The sequence below is a fragment of the Cyclopterus lumpus genome, chromosome 1, assembly GCF_009769545.1.
Source record: "Cyclopterus lumpus isolate fCycLum1 chromosome 1, fCycLum1.pri, whole genome shotgun sequence".
NCBI classification, from domain to species: Eukaryota; Metazoa; Chordata; class Actinopteri; order Perciformes; family Cyclopteridae; genus Cyclopterus; species Cyclopterus lumpus.
In genome coordinates this window covers 20,871,804-20,891,755 of record NC_046966.1, presented here as the reverse complement: position 1 = coordinate 20,891,755, position 19,952 = coordinate 20,871,804, and the positions used below count along the sequence as shown (strand labels likewise).

The following is a 19,952-nucleotide window of genomic DNA, read 5'->3' as shown; positions in this document are numbered from 1 at the left end:
AATATAAGCACCGTCTCCACACATGATGACTGCATAACAGAGCAACCTGTTGTACCATAAACTCGTGTTTTTTAATATTTAATGATGGCAAACTGGTTGCGTCTTCCGTGAACCGTAAGCTTGACATGCCGCAACAATTAAAACGAGTGATGGCTGAGTTCCATTTTAGTTTCAGGGTCCTGCTGTTCTTGGTACACTTGAACGACGGCTAATCGTTCTCGTAACACCTGTGACTTGAAACACTTGGCTCTGAATCGTGGTTTGATATCCAAACTGATTCAATGGCAATAAAAAAAAAAATGTAAATAAGATGTATGGTAAATACTGCTCAATCTGTTTTACTTTAAAAAAATTAAACATTCAGTCAACGTGGTGTTTGCTACGCTGCGTCTTTGGATCCAGTCCCTTCATAAATCTGCCGACTTCTCTGGAGGTTTGATTTTCTTGAGTTCCCACATTCACCGGATAAAATCATTGGTTACCAAAGACTTCAATTTGTAATGCTGATTATTTCCGGAAGATATATTACAAGTATTGTTTTTTTGTTTTTTTTCTTTAATATATACAAAAAAGGCAGCGCACTCGGCTCTCACTAAAACCACTCTAGTCTGGCGGATGTGGCGAGTGCAGGTTTAATCATTCTCCTCGCCTTGCTTGACCTCCATAAGGCACAAACCAGGAAGGTGGCCATCAGCACTGAGGAAGAGAAGGTTTTTAGAAATATTCAAATTTGAGTCGCCGATTTTTCTTTTCTTTTTCCTTCTGTCGTCACCTTGTGCTTCCGAGCAGCACGACCACGGACAAGGTGCCTTCTGGGAGGAATCCGAAGAGCTTCGACAGGCGGCGGTCCAACTTCCTCAGCATGAGATCCATTTCCTGGTCCTACATGGATTACATAACGGAGTCAATAAACCCGTAACTGTCCAGGTCTGGAAGGTCAAATCGGGAACGTCCTAAATACTCTGTACATACACACTTTATAGCTCGAATGCAATCATTAACATTTAGCAGGATAAACTTTCAGACAAAGTATTTCTTCAAGGAATAAATGGATATTAAAAGAAAGATTTTTTTTTTTCCACTGCGCCCTCCGTCTTCACCTGAGAGCTGGTGTACGCGGCGTGGGTCCTCTCCTCGCCGCCGCTGGCATCCCACGAGGTCAAGTGTGCCGGAGTGAGGGATGGACAGACGACGTAGTCCTTCAGGAGCGCCTCGGAGGCGCTGAGGGCCGCGTGTCGAGCCTCTGAGCTCTCGAACTCTGTCACCCGGAGACACTCGCGTTAAGAGACGCTGCGTTTTGAGCGGACAGGACGACGAGCGCCGTGCTTTCTACTCACTTATGTGCGCGTGTTGGGCGGACAGGACGACTCTCTCCACCGAACCAAAGTGACCAAACGTCTCTCTGATCGCCTCCTCGGTCAGTTGAGGCGCTCCGGTGCCGTTTACTCTGCAGTACGCCTCGTGTCCATTGGCCGACACGCCTTTAGCCACACTGGGGCTTAACGTGACGTAGAGGCGGCTGGTGTTGAGACGGTCGCACTGCAAAGCCTCGAGAGTCAGATCCAGGTCCAGCGTCGACTCGTAAACGGGCCTCTGCACCTAGAAAAGGACGTTTTTGGATTCACTTTAGCTGCAGAGTAAAAGGAATGAGTGACGGAAAGCAAAAGAACAAAAGGGGGAGGAGTTACCTTGATGGACTGCCCCCGTATATTAAGTCCATTAAACACATTCAGAGCGAGCACGGCTCCCTCCAGCAGCTCAAACTCTACCTCTGCATGAACCTGGAGACCAAACGTAGTCAGAACATATTTCGGTAGGTACGATTAATAAATGACTAAAAAAACAGTCAATTACATGTAAAGAAGAAAGATCGTAAATGTAGGAGATGTACCCTGACAGTTGTGGTCAACATTTTGATCTTGCGAACCGGTCCGCAGCAGCGAAACAGCCGCCTCACATTCCTCTCGGAGAAATCACCAGGGAACGGCCCGGCGAACACGACGCACGTATCCCGAAGGATCGCGGGCGCCTGCAGGACGGAGTGACGGACGCGTTAAGCAGCGCGTTGAAAGCACAAGTTAAAACGCGTCATGCCGCGAACAGATAGCCTCACCCTCTGGTGCTCCGGTGGAGTCGGGCACCTCCTCAGATGGTCCGAGAGGGAAGAAATCTGGACCACCGAGAGGAACGGACACTTGGTCTGTCTCCTGAAGGAGGCCACCACCTGGAGGGGGGGCGAGATTTAGGAACGGAGGTGAAGAATAAGAGGAGGGGTCGGTTAGAAAGACATGGGACTCGCAGTGAGCGAGTGAGAGGGGAAAGAAAGAGGGCAAATGCAGAAAACTTCATTTATCTTTCCTCTCTTTGGTAAATTAGGCAGAAATGCCACTCAAGATGTTTCATCAAAACCAAATAGGATGAGGATCTTCACCACCGAATAGAGACGGGGATCCTAATGCCTAACAAACAGGTTAACCATCAAACTTTTTATAAGAACTTGTATGAAAATACAAGTGCAAAAATAATCATATTTTGTGGCAAGAAAGCGTGTCTGATGGGGTAAAAGTGAGTCAAAACGTGTCGTGTCCCACCTCCTTGTCAGAGTTGTACCACTGCTGGTTGGACAGATCCAGGGGGAGGTCCGAGCGCTTTCCGAAGAAGGCCACCGACCGGCCGAGAGTCTGCAGGATGTCCGCGAACCTGCGCGAGGAAATAAAGACGTGTGATATTTTTATTCCCTTAAGTCTCATTTCAGTTTTTTCAAGAAGGCGTTCAACATCCTGAACCATTTCTTTTGTTGGTGAAATGATTCTGCAGGACAATTGACTCCAAGACATTGGAGTAGAAAAAAAGACTGAGTTTAAAAGAGCGGTAGGCTGTCAGATAGATTCAGTTCAGTGTGGACATGGTCTGAGTAACTGTGTTCAGGTGGGAGGAAGACAAAGAGGTTTACAGACTGTCACAAGGTTTGTACCTGAGGCTCGGTTCAGGTTCAGGTTCAGGTTCAGGTTCAGAGGGCTCGTCCACTATCGTGCAGCCCCACAGCTCCAGATGAAGCTCTACAACCTGAGAGTGAGCATACACAGAAGATTTGACATTGAGTGTGTGTGTGTATGTGTGTGTGTGTGTGTGTGTGTGTGTGTGTGTGTGTATGTGTGTATTACCTGACGAGGTCCCATTTTGATAAAATACTGAGCCAGCTCCAGGGCGGCTACAGCATCCTCAATGGGATTATGACCCGTCATCTCTTCAGTTTGTATTTGCTTCCTGGGACACAATAGGAAAATGTCATTATAAACCCTGGTGGGTGGGAGAGCGAGAGAGAGAGAGGGGGACACACACACACACATACACACACACACACACACACAACTTACTGCAACACGCTCTCTGCCAGGACCTTCAGTTTAAACCGTCCGAATTCTCTCCTGTACAGCAGCGAGGTGTCGATCACATGCTGGTGGATCAGCTGCAGGCCGGAAAACAAACACAATACAGGTCAGAACTTTGAACTCTTTATAGAAAGTATATATATATCGTCTGCTTTTGACGAGAGACTCTCCAAAATAAAATGCATCATATATCTGAATGTGACTACTTCTATAAGACGATGGCATGGAATACTGACGTTTTTAGCTTTTTTTTAAATTATTTTTTTTAATATTAAACCCCCTGAAAATTGTTCTGACAACTATGAATTAAACACAACTAAAGAAAATATTAATATGAGCAAAGAAAAAAAAAAATATTTCTTTTAAGTCAAAAGTCAAAATGGTCGGAAAATACAATATATCACATTTATGAGTTAAGATAAAGTGATGAGAGCTGAACACACACACTTCTATCTGCAGACGTGTACAAACGCTGCCCTCAGATTCACGACGCACTCACACAAACAAACAAACAACACAAACAACGATAATTCCATTGATGCAAGCGGAAATGAAAATGTCAGTATTAACTCACTTTCAGAGCCGCGAGGTCGTTATCCAGCGAGTGTCCCACCAGAACGGCGTCGCTCGGCAACAACTCAACGACCTTCACTTGAACATCACGCAGGGTCGTCGTGATCGGTCGCAACATCTTTCTGGTTATACCCGAGAACCTATCGGAGCGCACCCAGCAGCAAGCACAGTGATTGATGGTGGTTTTTAAAAAAAATAACAACAACAGTGTGTATATGTGTGTGTGTGTGTGTGTGTGTGTGTGTGTGTGTGTGTATATACTTGGTGAGGTAGTTGAGTATTCGGGTCGGAGGTTTCACCAGTTGGTCCAGCAAACACTTCCCGTCACTGTCCACCAGAGAGACGCGAGTCAACTCGTATCCTTTCTCTGTGAGACACTGAAGCACAACACGAACACAAACTCAGAGCAACATGTCGCCCTCAAGGGAAGATCCACATTACGAGACGCAGAGAAATGCTGAATAAACAGAGACGATACAAGAAAAATAATAAAACAGTTAAGTCACGAGTTTGTTTTAAAACAAGTGGAACAGAAGTGCATTCTGTGAAATTATATTTAAAACGGACCGTGGTGGCATAAATATGCATTATAAAAAATTTAAAAAAAGGACAACCGGTTTGTTTAGGAGCTATTTATTTGATATTAGTATTTAGTTATTTTATTCACAAGTAGTATTGTTTAATTATTCTAGTTGTTTGCTTATTTAGGTTAAATGTTTTTGATATATTAGAAAAGCTTTTCTTTTGATTGTTTTTAGTTTAGTTTAATTCTTCGTTGTTGTTCTCCAGATATATTTAGTCTTTTGGTTGTTCATTTGTTCGTTAATTGGGTAGCACTGTCGGCACTTGGGGTTTATATGTAGGCGTAGGCAGGTACAGGACCAGCATGCACCTGGGTAGGCCTGTGGGTTTGTTTTTTTACCAGTGCAGGCAGCTTGAGGAGTTTCTTTGTTCTTTTGCTTGTTTTGTTTTTGTTTAAATAAATTATCAGAAAAAAGGAATCCTGAATGAACAATGTTTTCTTTTGGCTGCGTAAACCACAAACCCACGGTGCTTCAGTGGCAATTTGATTCATGTTTGTTTTGGATTTATTTATTTATTTACAAATGGCCACTACAGGTTGTCTGTTTCGGTGGATAATTCACAATAATTCCAACATATTTATAGTACAGCATTGTACATTATGGCCTGACAGAAAGGTATTGAAACTAGCACATCAAAATAAAAAAGATTAAAAACTGTATTCTACAACGGAAAGTGTGAATGGAGAATATAATCTACAAAGTCACGACTGTTTGCTGTGCTGGCTCCTCATTGGTGGAACGAGCTCCCCATTGACATCAGGACCGCAGAAAGTCTCTACACCTTCCGTCACCAACTAAAAACACATCTTTTTCAACTATACCTTGAATAGGGAAGGTAGAGCCGTAGTAGCACTTTAGTAGCACTTAAATGTCTCTTACTGATAGTACTTTGTAGTTTAACGTTATTGAAGAAATTGTACTTGCTTGATTCTTGTTGTTCTGAGTTTGGACTCATGGTTTAATGCACTTATTGTAAGTCGCTTTGGATAAAAGCGTCAGCTAAATGACATGTAATGTAATGTAATGTAATGTAATGTAATGTAACCGAGAGCATCCGCTCACCATTTCACAGTCGAGTCCGTACAGAGGGCTGCTGTCGGTCACACAGTCAACACCGTCTGTGCACACGAATTCCTCAAAGCCCGGCATTCCTGGAGACAGAGATGAGAAACAGAAGCTAAAGAAGGAGGAGGAGATGTGTACCGAGAGAGACAGACAGACAGACAGACAGACAGACAGACAGACAGACAGACAGACAGACAGACAGACAGACAGACAGACAGACAGACAGAGAGACAGAGAGACAGAGAGACAGACAGACTCACCCTTGACAGGGTAGCGGTTCTGGATCATCTCCTCCTGGGTGAGAACATACGCCGTCAGTCCTCTCTTCTGTGTCCCGAACTTGGCAATTATTGGGTGAATCCTCAATTCTGCAGCAGTGTGTAATAACAGACGCATACACAATTATCAACAAGAGCAAGAAAAAAAAAAGAAAAAACGTGAGAGAAAACAACCAGACTGTCTTATTGTTTTTGGACTAAATGCCACTTTAAAATGATGCGATGATATTACCCGGGATGACGATTAAAGCATTCAGAGAAAGAGCATTAGTCAAATGAAATGTGGATGTGAGGCATTAATAATAAGTTTGGAAGATATTCAAACATTTATCTCCAATAGCAGCCGACTCTGATGTCGTTCTGGCGATGTGGTCATTTATTGCCCGGGTCTACACAGTCAAAAGATTGCTCTACCGTTGGGCACCGGACTGCTTCCACTGGGCCTTTGGTGAAGAGATGGATCATCCGATTCAGGAACTTCACCGCCGAAGATTCCTGACGCCAGGTTGGTGGGCGATGGTGTAAAGGTGACCCTCTAAACGCGGCCAGACAACGACGACAACAACAACAACAACAACAAGGTCCAGCGTTAAACCAAAACGCTAACTCCCACCGTTGTGCATTTACATCACCTGTGGTTACTTACGGTGGAGTAGCTGGTCCGGAGGTGCTGCACGGCGAGGTAGTGTTGGTAAAAGTCACTCTGGGTCAGCCCCTCCACGATCACCACGTTCACAGCTTTAACCCTCTTCTGATGGTGGAGGCAACACCAGCTGAGAACACACACACACACACACACACACACACACACACACAGGAGGGGATGAAGACAGAGAACTGAGACCGAGTGTTGCAGCCTTTAAAAGGATCATTTAGAGCACGGGGACGCAGTAAAAGGGATTTCTTTATATTCCTTATGAGAGTTGATGAAGTAGATTAATCTTACTACCACAGTCATCACCTGGGCTGTTTAACGCCACCTGCTGCCCCCAGAGCGGCGTAGTGCAGCAGTTCCGTCAGCTCACTCTGTGTAATAGGTTGTTGAAGGCGGTCGGGCTGCACAGAAACCCTCGCCACGTGTCTGCGCGTCGGCGTCTCCTCGCCTTCCTGCATGGTATTGAATCTCTTGGGGCTGTGCGCCGCCTGGGCTTGCCTCTTTCTTTTCCTCCCGTTGCATGTTTCTGCTGCTGATGAAAGTTCAGCAGACATTTCTACTGGAGAGGTACAAAAATAAAAAAGAGATCACTTAAAGAAAAAGAGATATCCTGGCTGTCACAAAATTTCCCCCTGGGGATGAATAAAGTAATATCTTATCTCATCTTAAACTGTATGATTTAAGCACAAGTCTGTGTACGTCTAGGAGTTATGTGCCTCTTTACATATTTAGGTATTGTTTCATTTTGGAAAGTAGAACACATTGTTTATCCAACCAGGGCTGAGTGTCAGAGCTCAATACTTTTGTGTACAGAGCAAAATGCGTCTGGCTTTGAATATCAAGAACTGAGAGCTAAACTTCAAGTGCTGTTTACTTATTCTTTGAATTTTGGAATGTGGTTGTTTTGTACCAAAATAAAATATAAAAACACAGAGAAAAAGATGGAGGAGCCTTGGATGGGAAGGTTTTCATGCCGTCATTCATGACTAAATGTTCCTACCATCCAAGCCCGATCGCACCCATATTATAGGAAATAACTCAAAACTATTTGGGCTTTAGTTAAAGTAACTCCAGGGAAACTCCATAACAAAAGAGATAAATGATTAGTAGACATGTTTACAGGACAAACCTGAATGTGAAGCAATGACAGTAACATAAATATTGAATAATGGACAATTATTTGGCTGCCTGATACTCGAGAACAACGCCACCTTGCATTGTACAGGTAACACTGAATATTTACAGAATTGTTTGCTTAATTATTTAAAAAAATATGAAGGTGATTTGGGTTAATTTGTATTACTTTAGCTTTAAATCAACTGATTATTAGGATAAATTGATTGGCTTAAAATACAAGGCGTCCCCTCATAATGGTACTGTGTACCATTATGAGGGGACTGTATTATGACGTGTTTGCATTATTAAAGCAGCAACTGTCAATAAATTCAGTAAGTGTTTAGCTTTTTTGTTGTTGTTTACTGTAAGTGCAGGGGAGTTGATTCCAGTGGACCTCTGACCTTTAACATCTATACTAAACTTGACAAATTAAAATGATACGAAAAGAGCAACAGTTAACTAACACTAGAAACACAACGCGCCTAGCTAGCTAGCTAACACTTACTTAAACCATTAAATACACTTAGACATTTATAATTGTAAAGTATTTATGAGTATAAGCGTAATAGCAGTTACCAGAATAAAAGTGGATACATACCAGATGTTATGGTTTCTTCGGTTTCTGAATTCATGTTTTTCCACCACTAGAAGAGACTAAAAACACATGGTTGTGAGGGAAAGGCGCTGCAGCACGTTACAATTTGTGATGAGTTAAAAAAAAATAGAAAACCACTTCTACCGGTTTGAAACTTTCAAAATAAACAAACGAAGCTGCTATACGGACAGAAGTCATGTTTTTTTAGTCACTAAATATCGCTAAATTGCAAAGAATTTGACAGGTTTTGAAAAATAATCCCACATTAAAAACCAGACTGACTCTATATTGGCATATACATGTTAACAGTTGTGTTTTATACGTGCTGAAATATGTCACGCTTTTGTTTTGGTGACTAAACGGAAATACTGTTCCCTCAGTTCAGGTTTAAAAAAAAACTCCTCGATTTCTCTGCGATCGACTATTTTCTTCTGGCTAGTCTCGATTATTCGAGCTCAGACGGATGGATGGACATTTTTTTTAAAAAGAATCAGCGCGATTTTTTTGGGTGCGTTTTCAAACATATTTTTTAGTTGGTTGCTAGCCAACGTTATGTCGACGAAGAAACTGGCCAAGTAAGTGACTGAATATTGAATTAAAATGTGAACTAGCGTTATTTGCGTTTCAAATAGATAGTAACGCTAGTATTTGTAATAGTAGTAACGTTAGTGGCTCTTGAATCCCTTCCTGTCTCCGCAGAGAACTGGGATTCCTGAGGCAGCGGAGTCAGTCCTCTGATGGGGCAAAGACACCATTGTTATCAAGTAAGTGTGATTATTTGTGTTGATGAAGTGCACACAGAGTTCAGGTACTTGATCCCTTCGCCATTGCACTCTATAACACTAATCCTGTGGGCTTTCTTTCAGAACAAATATTTTCATACCTCATTGTGATTGATTTTGAGTCAACTTGTTGGAGAGACAGAAACAACCACAGCCCGGAAATAAGTGAGTGTCCCCTTTTTTGTTATGTCACGTGTGGACCGTTCTCATTAGGCTCGTTCGAGATGAGCCAGTTCTGCGCAGAAGCGATCGGCGCGCAATGCATGCCGGTTAGATGTGTAGTTGTAATACTTAACATTTGATTGTTCGCTATTTGTCTCATGTAGTGCAAGATGTGGGTGTTAATAATAATAATAATAATAATGTATAAGGTTATTTATTTAGCATCTGTAAATAAATAATATATAGAGAAATGAAAACTGTCTTCACATATATGTATTTATATAAATGTGTAAATAAATATGATATCCAACAACTACAATATGGCCAATTTTTGTCCTCAATTCCAAAAATAAATAAAAATATATACAAATGTAGTCTGTAAACTAGTACTAAACTAGTTCACCTTCTGAAGAACACTGACTTCTTGTGTGTACTTTAAAAGGCAGCTGAAAACTGTCCGACTTGATCGCAAGTTTTTTGGCCACGCCCCCTGCATCGGCCCCCTGCATCGGCCGCCTGCTCTCGTCTGGATTCCAGGCGAGGTTCAGCTCTAACGAACGAGCCTATTGTTTCCCTCAATAACATCTGTCCCTCGTTCCTTTACTTCCGGCCGTGCAGTTGAGTTTCCTGCTGTGGTGATGAACACATCCACGGGGGAGGTCGAGTCCGAGTTTCATACTTACGTTCAACCCCAAGAGCACCCGGTTCTGTCCGAGTTCTGCACTGAGCTGACCGGGATCACACAGGTGTGTGTGTGTGTGTGTGCATGAATACAAACTATAACAATCAATGAATTAGTTTTGCATCACATCTGACGTCCTCGGTTCTCTTTTCCCTACAGATTCAAGTTGAGGCGGGGATCCCCCTTCAGATCGTTCTTTCTCGGTTCGGCCGCTGGCTGCAAAACCTGCAGCTGGAGATGGGGCTGGTCTTTCCCAACAGGCCGCAGGGATCTTCTGCACCTTCGCCTTCTCAAAAACAGTGTGCTTTCGTCACATGGTCAGGTAAAAGTCAAGTGCTCGGGACTACACCTCCTTAAGGGTGACCTTCATCACCAATCGGCCTCAGCCAATGGGGATCTTACCTGTTTTGGGAAACAAGAGCACAATTAACATCAACTAGAATGTCATTTTTTAATATCTATTAACATTACAAATGGTGTACACAGCGACACTGATTATCTGTGTGAAATGAAAAGGCCGCCTCGCCTCAACAGTTTATTTTCACCTGGTTTGAAGTTTTGGGGAAATTAAGTGTTGGTATTGGGCTCAAACACATTTGAACAAACGTTAACGTGCCTCCGTCTCTGTCGCGCTTCAGACTGGGATCTCGGCGTTTGTTTGCAGTACGAGTGTAAACGCAAGCAGCTCCATAAACCTGATGTGCTCAACAGCTGGATCGACCTGAGGAGCACCTACAGGGTAAGCGGGAGCTCCCTCGCTTCGTCGTCACACCTCCGTTGTCTTTCATGCTGCATCACTCGTGCTTATGGCTTGATCTAATAATTGTCTTTTTTTAATTAGATTGTTTAGTGTACCATTTATTATTTAGTCTACAATATGAATGACATTTTATAGTTATTGCATATAACAAGAGTCAATGGTAAAGTATTAAATTTGCTTATTTTGTCTGACCACCTGTAGAACCCCTCTAACGTATTCAGTTATGAATGACTTGTAACTAAGAAAAGCAGCAAATCTTCACACGTAATAAGCTCTAATCGTGCCGCCATTAACTGCTTTTTTTGTATTTTTCAGCTGTTTTACGACAGGAAACCCAAAGGCCTGAACGGGGCACTGCAAGATCTGGGAATCCAGTTTTCAGGGAGAGAACATTCTGGTATTAAACAACGCAAAAGTGGTTCCGTGACAATAAATCAATCACACAGACAATAGACTCAATCTAAGCCAGCGTGTTTTGTTTTCTCCCTCCTTCCTCAGGTTTGGATGACTCCCGGAATACAGCTCAGTTGGCAGCGAGGATGATGAGGGATGGGTGTGTGATGAAGATCACCCGCAGCCTGGAGAAGGTGAGTTGGCGCCGTCCAGCGATGCATCCCAACTCCTAAACCCCCCCGGCCTCCCTTCTGTCCTGTCCTGGATGATGACTATATATATATATATATATATATATATATATATATGGAAGTCTTTGCGGATGAAGCATGTTTGATTTATAAATTCGACATTTGTAAATCATTTTTATTTGGTTTCTTATATAAATAAACAAATATATAACTGGACACTGATATTCATGACATTTACTATCTTTTAGACATTTGTGCTTTTTGAAGTAAATATTTCCAGACACTGAAGAAAATTAAATTAGGGCAAGATAGATGAACGTGCAGCTTAAAGGGAGCATTTATTTGACTGCTGTTTCAAGGGAAATCAGTAATGGATGATTTTTTTATGAGTCGCTGATTATGTCATCTTCTTTTAGATGCCATTAAGGGTCAAACCCATGCTTGGAAACGCAACTCTAGACAACAAAAAATCCAACAAAGACAAAGAGGAAAACACACCTGCTACAAACAAACCGTCACACATTGCCCCAGAATCGTGTCCAGAGAACATTTCAAGGGATTTAGACCCAAAGAGGAACTCTGGTTCCGTACAAATCTGCCAAAGCCTGATCTCACCGAAGACGCTGCTGAATGGTACAACTACGCCCCTCTGGGGATGCGGCAGCAGGAGGTCAGTCAAAGCAGTGGATGTCGCTAATAATTTCTCCTCAGTTATGATGAACCGCCTTTCAATGCACAATAACAGCAGCAACAACAACAACAACAACAACAACGGCAGCAGCTTTGTTCTGTGTTCTACCACCGTGGGACACCTTTCCAGTCTGCCTCCGACAAACCAGCCGTGCGACGCGGGAGCGACGGTAGAGGAGGACGGTGCGGAGCTTTTAGTGGAAACCGAGGACAGGTGTGGTTCATATGATGACGTGGTGTTGGAGGGTGATGATGATGATGATGATGATGAAGTTGGCGAAACGGAGAGAGAATTTGACGTCGATTGTGTGGCCGATTTCGACAGCGGAGGCCACGTGTGGGAAAAGCCCGATGAAGCACATTCCTCCTGCGACGAGGTTACGTTAAGGGACAAAACCAGAGGCGCAGTGAGCGGTGGAGACGACTTTAAAACTCAAAAGATGAGAGGTTGGTGCTCAACGTCTCATCGCTTGAATATAATCAGGCAGCATTCAACGATCCCAGAGCCCAATACTTATTTTGCTGTGCCCAAAGCTGTTACTCGGGACTCCGGCTCAATTCAGCTTAGAACCTCTCTAGCAGTGCAAGAAAAGCCAGGCGGGCCTCATAAAACCCCGAAGGCAAACGCACCCTCTCTGCTCAGACACAACCCCTTCATCCCAGAAAAGACCTCCACCCCTCACACTTCATTTGCTCGACCCAAAGCAGTCGTCCCAAAGTCTTCCTTCGCCATCTTCGCTGACCCAGCGAAACCCTCCCGTCCCTCCTCGCGTGGCTCTCTTTGCGCCTCCAAGAATGTCCTCTCCTCTCTGTCGACCAACGTGCTCGACTCCCACGCCAATCGTGCCTCCGTGGGAGGCCAGAGGACCACGTCCCCACTGTGTGGTTGTGGGCGTCGTGCGAAGCGTCAGGCCGTATCCAACGGGGGGCCGAACCAGGGCCGGGGGTTTTACTGCTGCCCGGTCCGGCGGTCGGGGGGCGGCGGCCGGATCCAGAAGGGCTGCGAGTTCTTCAAGTGGGAGTCGGCTCTGTTGAGGAGCGGTTCAGGCGGCGTCCCTGCTGTCGGGTCGTCTGTCTCACTCTGTCAGATCAACTTGACTCTGACTCGTCCCCCCCAGAGGGCGACACTGAGAAAGAGCTACTAACGCAGTGGAGGGGGGAGAAGAAGACGCTGAGAGTGTGTTCTACCTCAGTCACATAGACTTTATGATATTGTGATGTTTAACCAACTGCCACAAAGACTGTTCCTCAAAATTGTTATTTTGTTTAACTTGTTAAAACATTCTTTATATATATATTATTAATATATTCTCTATATATTAATATTATATAGCAATAATTAAATTCTATAATATTATTATTATATATTCTCTCTCTAATTATATATATATATATATATATATATATATATATATATATATATATATATATATATATACTTACACACGCTTGAAAACAGGGGAGATCTCCTTTTATGAACTACATACAGCGATGATGAAGTTGTAATTTTACTGACAGTTATTGCTCAAGTAAATTTCTTGATTCCATTTTTGACAATATCCTGAAAATTTGAATTCATTGCTTTTCTATATTTCATATAATGTCGTGAAGTTTAGAATATTTGGCTGCACTTTACGTTTAAACGTTTTAAGATGTAAAAGTGAAATGAGCATTAATGAATAATTGCAATCGACTAATGTAATTAGTTCATATAATGTTAGTGATGCAGTTTTTTTTTTTTTAAATAATCAAATCAACCAATTATGAACACTGATAATGAACTTTATTTTCTATGTGTTGTACCGTATGAATGCCAATTTTTCAAAATGTGCTTTAAAATGAAATGTTAAATAAATAATGAAGTGACTTTGTTTTGTATTTTGATATTTAATGTTTGCTCTGGAGTTTGAAGTATTCAGATCTAAGAATAAAAGTACTTGTGCAGAATGGCAATTTTTGTAATCATATGTATTGTATTACTGGATTAGATTTAGTGATACATTAATGTGTAAGCATCCCTTTTAATGTTGCAGCTGGTAAAGGTGGAGCTCATTTTAATTATTTGATATATAGCTACTGCTGGAAAGTTACACTTTTAAACATAGTAAAATATAATGTATTAGTTGATTTGTATTTGAAGTCTTCAGTGAAATAAAAATGGATGTTTTTTATTAAAGTAGCACACAAATAGAAATACTCAAGTCCCTCAAACTAATGTTCTTAACCAAGGGACTTGATCAAATTCATGTAGTTTCCTCCACCTCCAGTGTGTATGAAGTATTCAGCGTAAAGGTAATAGTCCGAAAAGTGAACGCTGCTTCGCGCGAACGTCGAAGACTTTTGTCCCTCCTCAGGCGCCGTACCAGAAAACTAAAAAACGTGCTATGTTGTGTCTGAACGAGACTTCGGTTCTTTGAAACATCTGCGGCGCTTTTGAACGCACATTTAGGCCGACAGGCTGAATTATATTGAATATATTTACACATGGCCGCCACATTACGGTCCATGCGGCTCTGAAATCTTTCAAATATCAACCTCAACTGTAAAGCTAACGGCTAAAAAAAGCCGAGAAGAGTGTGTGTTTGTGTGTGGTAGGGGGGGGGGGGGGGGGGCGGGGGTGCGCGCGCGTTAACCCCAAAACAACCGCGTCGCGCGCTGCTTATATTGAGCTTAGACAGGCTCGTCTGCGAACATGTCGGCCGCGTCCAACGACTCGAAGAAGCGGGGCAGGAAGCGGTACGCGGCGGGACACCACCAGAGCAAGCGGTGGAAGAGCTCGCGCGAGCTGGAGGTGGGCATGCAGGGGATCCTCATCACGTGCAACATGAACGAGAGGAAGTGCACCGCGGAGGCCTTCAACCTGCTCAATGAGTACGCCGACGAGCTCTTCGGGCCCGAGAAGGTGAGTCCAGGAGCACTTCTAGACCCCGTCCCCCTTTTTTCTTTCTTTTTGTTGCCTGTTACAGGCGAGGCCTTTTTAAAAATTAAATAAAACTATAAATGAAGTCCTGTTCCGGAGTCAGAGTGCAAGTTGGAGCAAGTGGCAATGTGTTGTATATTTGATTGAAAAATCCAAAACAAGTACAAAAAACTTGTCGGAACAGTTTTGGTAATTGATTAAATATAAAACAATATGTTCCTGCTTATACAATTTGAAGAATTACTTGTTTTACATCCTTTTAAATGTATTATCTTTGGCTTTTGGACAGGTGATTTGGAATATATATATATATATATATATATATATATATGCATTTTTTTAAAGTCAAATGGACTTTTCTGTACTTTGACATTTTATAGACAAAAGTTATTTGTGTATATATATATATTATTAATGCACCTTTCTCATGATCACAGTTGCAAGATAACAATGGGAGCTGCAGTGACGAGGAGGAGGCTGATGAAGATATTGAAGCAGCGCTGAAGAAGGAGGTGGCACAGCTGAAAGCATCTGGAGTGAAACAGGAGCGGCGCTTCCAGGCTTTGGCCAGTGGAGCGAACAATGTCATCTTCATCAAAACAAAAAATCTGGGTAAGTCCTTTTTTTTTTTTTTTTTAATGGACGCGATCATTGCCGTGTTTTTTTTGTTTTTTTTTTCTCCCAGCATTATGAAAAAAGATTTTCTTCCTTGCATAGAATCCGACAAGCTGGTTCATCGCATCCTGGCTGATCTCCACGCCACCAAAAAGAAGAAGTCCCGCGTGATCCTGCGGATGCTGCCGGTGAGAAGCTCGTCAACCAGACTGTGTTTACGATACATGTGATTTTACAGATGCAGCACAGAGAGACATTTTTTGTTTATTGAAATGAGGTGCAGCCGGTTGTTTAATCCCTTGAATGACAATCAAAATACCTGTTACACTAAATATCCAGAGTAATTTAAGTCTCATTGTCCTTTTTTACCCGTGGTTCTCTTCTCATCCAGGTGACTGGAACATGCAAGGCCTTCCAGGAAGACATGGTGAAGTACCTGACTACTTTCCTGGAGCCTTGGTTCAAAACCCCAAACTCTGGTACCTACCAGATCGCCTTCAAGGCTCGCAACAGCAGCCACAACAAGAGAGACGAGATCATCAAAGCCATCGCAGGTAGAGTTGGACTCCAGAGGAATTTGTCGGTCGACGACTTAGTCCGATAAAAAGTGAATTCACCTTTTCTGATCCTCCGCGAACAAAACTGAGTCTTTTTATTTTTTCAGGTCTCGTGGGGAAGCTGAACCCGAAGAACAAAGTGGACTTGACCAACCCAGAACTGACAATCATTGTGGAGGTCATCAAGGCGGTGTGTTGCATCAGTGTGGTGAAAGACTATGCTCTGTATAGAAAGTACAATGTCCAGGAAGTGGCTAAAGAGGACACGCCGACTGAGCGGAAGGAGACGACCAATGAAGAGGCAAAGAAAGAGGAGGCGACCAATGAAGAGACGAAGAAAGAGGAGGCGACCAATGAAGAGCCGAAGAAAGAGGAGGCGACCAATGAAGAGGTGAAGAAAGAGGAGGCGCACGACTCAGAGGAGACGACCACTAAGGAGGCGAAGAAAGAGGAGGAGACGAAGAATGAGGAAGCGACCAAAGAGGAGGCGAAGAAAGGCGAAGAAGATGACAACAACGACAATAATGTGCCAGAGGACAACAAGGAGGCCGATGAGGACGAAGGTTACGGGAAGTGATGGCTCGCGTTTGGTAAATGTTTTTGGGATTGTCGGTTTCTTTTTATTTCTAAAAAGGGGAAAAAATAGATAATTTTTAGGTGCATGTTTTTGTTTTAAATGAAAGGTTAAAAACTCACAACTAAATCCACGACTCAACGAAGGTTTTCTTTATATTTGTAAAGATATGCAAATTTTATCGAGATCTTCACTTTTTAACAAAAGGGGATTTTGAATTAACTGCCCATGTCATTATGTTGCAGCTTAACTGCCATCAACTCAGTAGTTTTTTTTTTAATGCTGAATTTTATTTTAATTTCAAAACGAGGGGTATGGGGGTTCTTCTGGTTACGGTTCTGGTGTGTCACATTTAGTAACTCTGTATTTTTAAACTGTTATTTCCTGAAGCAGTCCCTGAATTAAAGTTAATGTGTGTTTGAAAGTTTTTTTCCACATATCCTTATTTTATAGTTCATTATATCTCAGTGATTGACATTTCACATCAGGTGAACGTCCCGTTTGACTGTCATTGAACTGTCAGTTCTTCTCTGCACCACTAGATGGAGTTAATCCCTCATTTTCTAGCGACGTGGTCATCGGTGCAACAGGTGTTCTGTGGTTTTTGCTCCTGGATGAATCATTTATCAACATCTTTGAAACGATCTACACATTTTCTTGCTACATTGCACTATTGTGTATATGTCTGCTTTAAATAATTTTCTAAATGTCTTTCAGCTGTTTGTAATGAACAATATAGGCTTTTATATCCATGTAAACGATTAAATCTAAGGACCACTGATGCACCATGGGTATATTTTATACACAGGCAAGAGTTTATTGTTCATGTGAAATTTCTGTGTTTCTTGCTATTTATTTTGCACAAAAACAAGTAAACTAAAGAAAGACAATGCATATCGCTGCCTCTCCTGCTCTGGTAAATAATCACAGCCAACCCCAGTGCATGCTGGTCCTGTACCTGCTTACTTACATATTCATAACTCAATTAAAAAACAAAAATGTAATTACACTAAATGCATAACTTGCAAAAAGAAAATCAATAAAAAATCCAATCTCAAGAAGCAGACATCTAGAATAATTCAACAAAACTACTTATGAATAAAATATCTACATACGGAGAACAAATAAATATCTCCTACAGATGTCGTGGATTTAAATTGACTCGACAGCCGAGTAGTTTTAGTGTGTGCACATCTTAACTCAATACTTAGCAAGAACAGCTGAGGATGATGCATGTTTTTAGTTATGGATACGTTAAATGATTGCAAAGATACATATTTACAATTCATCCTGAAGGGAACGTGTATGCCAGGACCACGTTTCATGGGAATCCCTCCAGTAGTCGTGGAGACATTTCACCAAAGAGTCAAGTTGGATCACCAAAGTCAAGCCTGATTCATCCTCCGGGGAGCATGAACGCATGTCACGGCAATCCATCCAATAGTTGTGGAGATATTTCCGTCTTGATCAAACTGATGAGTTTTCTTTCTTTTGTTTTCTTATTACATCTGAGCCGCCTTCACACGTTTGTACACCTACTCAGTGGTCAGGTTTAAGGTGGGAATGTGTGCTCGTATAGCGATAGCGTGCCCCCCCCCCCACACCCCCGGGTGTCTCCTCTGCGTCCACCGAGGCTTTCTGCAAAGGTCGTGAACCGCTGATGGTTTTGTCTTTCGAAGGTATCGCCAGGTGAACGTGGCTTTTGTGTCTTTTCTGCATCCAAAAACTGTATTCAGGAGATCCTACAAATGGCCGCCAGAACCAAAGTGGTGCAGTGTACAGCTAGCACGCACACACACACACACACACACACACATGCATGCATTAACGGGACTGTGAATCTTCCCGCCGCTCATTACACTTGTGCTGAACTGTCGCTGTGACCCGTCAGTCGTTATCGCCGCCACGTTCTGCTAAAACTCACAAATTGCATTGGCATTGGCTCTCAGGTGCCCTAATCAGCGTGACCCGCCGACAAGCTTCTAGCTCCAACACAAGCGGGGAAGGAGGGGATGCTTTCCCGCCCGCCACTGTGTTATTAGTACAATGCCAATTAGTCGGCGTGACGACGGCCAACGTGCAGCGATGCCTCGTAACGATGTCACATCGTAACGATATCCCCTGCTGTCAGGTGAAATCTGATAAGAGAATATTATAAAAGGGTAATTTCCCACAAATGCCAAGACCATTCTCCCCCCCCCCCCCCCCCCCCCCACCCCCGATTGCTGAATAGTTGTTTAGTTGCAACAAATGCAGGTTATTAAAAAATGCATTCTGTAGAATCTGACCAGCCTAATCGAATTCAAGAGAGTATTTACAGCGCTGGCCGCTCGGCGTTGTCTACAGGAGAAAATAGCCTGTGATGTTTTAATTGCCCCCGAGGCCATTTCTAATTAAACCTCCGTTGGCACTAAAGGCCGCTGCTTTCCAGCCAAATAGGCATTCAGACACGTACACGCTGTTCTGCCACCCAGGACTGTACGCTCATTCAGGTTTAAATGTCACAGGCCTGTGAAACAATCGCATCCACAGGCGCATGTGCACACGGCCCCCTGGGTCAGGATTAGCATCCACTGGTGTGGCACCATATCTGACCTTTATGAGTGGCTAAGTAGTACTCTCCAGGGTCTCATTTGTCTCACTTTACCCAAACAATGGCCTCAGCCCCCTCACGACTGTATTCTCCTCTCTCACAGTGCAGCACCAACATGCCGAGGCTTTTCAAGGACTGCGGGGGTCTATATTCACTTACTCGCTCGTGGTTAAAATAACCGTTGAAGACCCTGAATATACGTTTTAAGCATTGCATTCTAACCATCCATATTTAATTATTAATAAGCTAATGATAATAAATGATATAGATGGAGGGGGGTGGGTGGAACATAGGTTCATTAGAACTGCGTCAGCGTGGTTTTTATTAAATCTGACGAGCAAACAAGCCGCACAACTGTCGTCACATTTGGGTTCAACTGTTTCTGCCTTGTGATTGGTCGATGCAGGTCTGTGACATCGCCTTGGCAAACAAAGACCCTCCCACTGCAAACCACAAGAACACAAATACAGAAGTCTATCATGTGAAATAACTAAAACTGTTCCAACTTTGGCAGAATAAACGATGATTTGTGAGAATCATAGTCTGAAAAACTTTTTTTCAAATATACTACGTCTAGCAAAATTAAATATTGTTCTTGCCCTTGACGTTGCAGAGCTGTCCGCCATTGTGTAATGAACAATGTCGTCACTGCCGCATTGCATTATGGGATATTTATGCCGGCATCGTGTCCACTGTTATTTTTGACTTGAAATAGTATGCCAATGCGTACTATTCTGTGTTTCATACGATGTTTTTGGACATACTAAAAAGCCTC

The 19,952-nt window shown here is 42.8% G+C and overlaps 3 protein-coding genes across 7 annotated transcripts; 2 read left to right on the top strand and 1 right to left on the bottom strand.

Annotated features, from left to right (window-relative positions):
- Positions 1–147: 147 nt before the first annotated feature.
- LOC117745178 (RNA exonuclease 5-like) lies at positions 148–9,263 on the bottom strand. Of its 4 annotated transcripts, none has more exons than XM_034553431.1 (20): positions 9,142–9,263; positions 8,262–8,317; positions 6,854–7,106; positions 6,539–6,665; positions 6,307–6,427; positions 5,875–5,982; positions 5,612–5,700; positions 4,227–4,342; positions 3,967–4,105; positions 3,378–3,469; positions 3,165–3,267; positions 2,975–3,066; positions 2,592–2,700; positions 2,114–2,224; positions 1,892–2,029; positions 1,689–1,781; positions 1,338–1,599; positions 1,101–1,258; positions 773–882; positions 148–696 (listed from the first exon to the last, which is right to left on the bottom strand). In XM_034553431.1, exons 2-20 carry the CDS (start codon positions 8,293–8,295, stop codon positions 633–635), a joined length of 2,319 nt encoding a protein of 772 aa, XP_034409322.1. In that variant the 5' UTR covers positions 8,296–8,317; positions 9,142–9,263; the 3' UTR covers positions 148–632. The 4 variants fall into 4 exon arrangements, with proteins under 4 accessions (XP_034409322.1, XP_034409489.1, XP_034409234.1 ...); XM_034553598.1 differs by having other exon boundaries at positions 6,854–7,103; XM_034553343.1 differs by lacking the exon at positions 9,142–9,263 and having other exon boundaries at positions 8,262–8,665.
- eri2 (ERI1 exoribonuclease family member 2) lies at positions 8,706–13,203 on the top strand. 2 transcript variants are annotated; one of them, XM_034553811.1, is made up of 10 exons: positions 8,706–8,833; positions 8,958–9,022; positions 9,125–9,205; positions 9,821–9,948; positions 10,044–10,206; positions 10,523–10,623; positions 10,960–11,041; positions 11,143–11,231; positions 11,645–11,898; positions 11,974–13,203. In XM_034553811.1, exons 1-10 carry the CDS (start codon positions 8,811–8,813, stop codon positions 13,061–13,063), a joined length of 2,076 nt encoding a protein of 691 aa, XP_034409702.1. In that variant the 5' UTR covers positions 8,706–8,810; the 3' UTR covers positions 13,064–13,203. The 2 variants fall into 2 exon arrangements, with proteins under 2 accessions (XP_034409702.1, XP_034409614.1); XM_034553723.1 differs by having other exon boundaries at positions 11,645–13,203.
- Positions 13,204–14,277: 1,074 nt separating this feature from the next.
- Positions 14,278–17,008, top strand: thumpd1 (THUMP domain containing 1). Its single transcript, XM_034544364.1, has 5 exons — positions 14,278–14,820; positions 15,276–15,450; positions 15,556–15,641; positions 15,845–16,007; positions 16,118–17,008. Exons 1-5 carry the CDS (start codon positions 14,611–14,613, stop codon positions 16,585–16,587), a joined length of 1,104 nt encoding a protein of 367 aa, XP_034400255.1. The 5' UTR covers positions 14,278–14,610; the 3' UTR covers positions 16,588–17,008.
- The last annotated feature ends 2,944 nt before the right edge of the window (positions 17,009–19,952 follow it).

What these genes read in the sequence shown, in the direction of transcription:
- LOC117745178 (XM_034553431.1), bottom strand. Translation starts at nt 8,295, where the DNA reads ATGAATTCAGAAACCGAAGAAACCATAACATCTG. An exon ending in ATACTCAACTACCTCACCAA is followed by an intron (nt 4,106 to 4,226) that starts GTATATACACAC and finishes GCGCTCCGATAG; the next exon opens with GTTCTCGGGTATAACCAGAA. An exon ending in CTCCACCGGAGCACCAGAGG is followed by an intron (nt 2,030 to 2,113) that starts GTGAGGCTATCT and finishes TCCGTCCTGCAG; the next exon opens with GCGCCCGCGATCCTTCGGGA.
- eri2 (XM_034553723.1), top strand. Translation starts at nt 8,811, where the DNA reads ATGTCGACGAAGAAACTGGCCAA. An exon ending in ACCTGAGGAGCACCTACAGG is followed by an intron (nt 10,624 to 10,959) that starts GTAAGCGGGAGC and finishes TGTATTTTTCAG; the next exon opens with CTGTTTTACGACAGGAAACC. An exon ending in TCACCCGCAGCCTGGAGAAG is followed by an intron (nt 11,232 to 11,644) that starts GTGAGTTGGCGC and finishes ATCTTCTTTTAG; the next exon opens with ATGCCATTAAGGGTCAAACC.
- thumpd1 (XM_034544364.1), top strand. Translation starts at nt 14,611, where the DNA reads ATGTCGGCCGCGTCCAACGACTCGAAGAAGCGGGGCAGGAAGCGGTAC. An exon ending in AGCTCTTCGGGCCCGAGAAG is followed by an intron (nt 14,821 to 15,275) that starts GTGAGTCCAGGA and finishes TCATGATCACAG; the next exon opens with TTGCAAGATAACAATGGGAG. An exon ending in TGATCCTGCGGATGCTGCCG is followed by an intron (nt 15,642 to 15,844) that starts GTGAGAAGCTCG and finishes CTTCTCATCCAG; the next exon opens with GTGACTGGAACATGCAAGGC.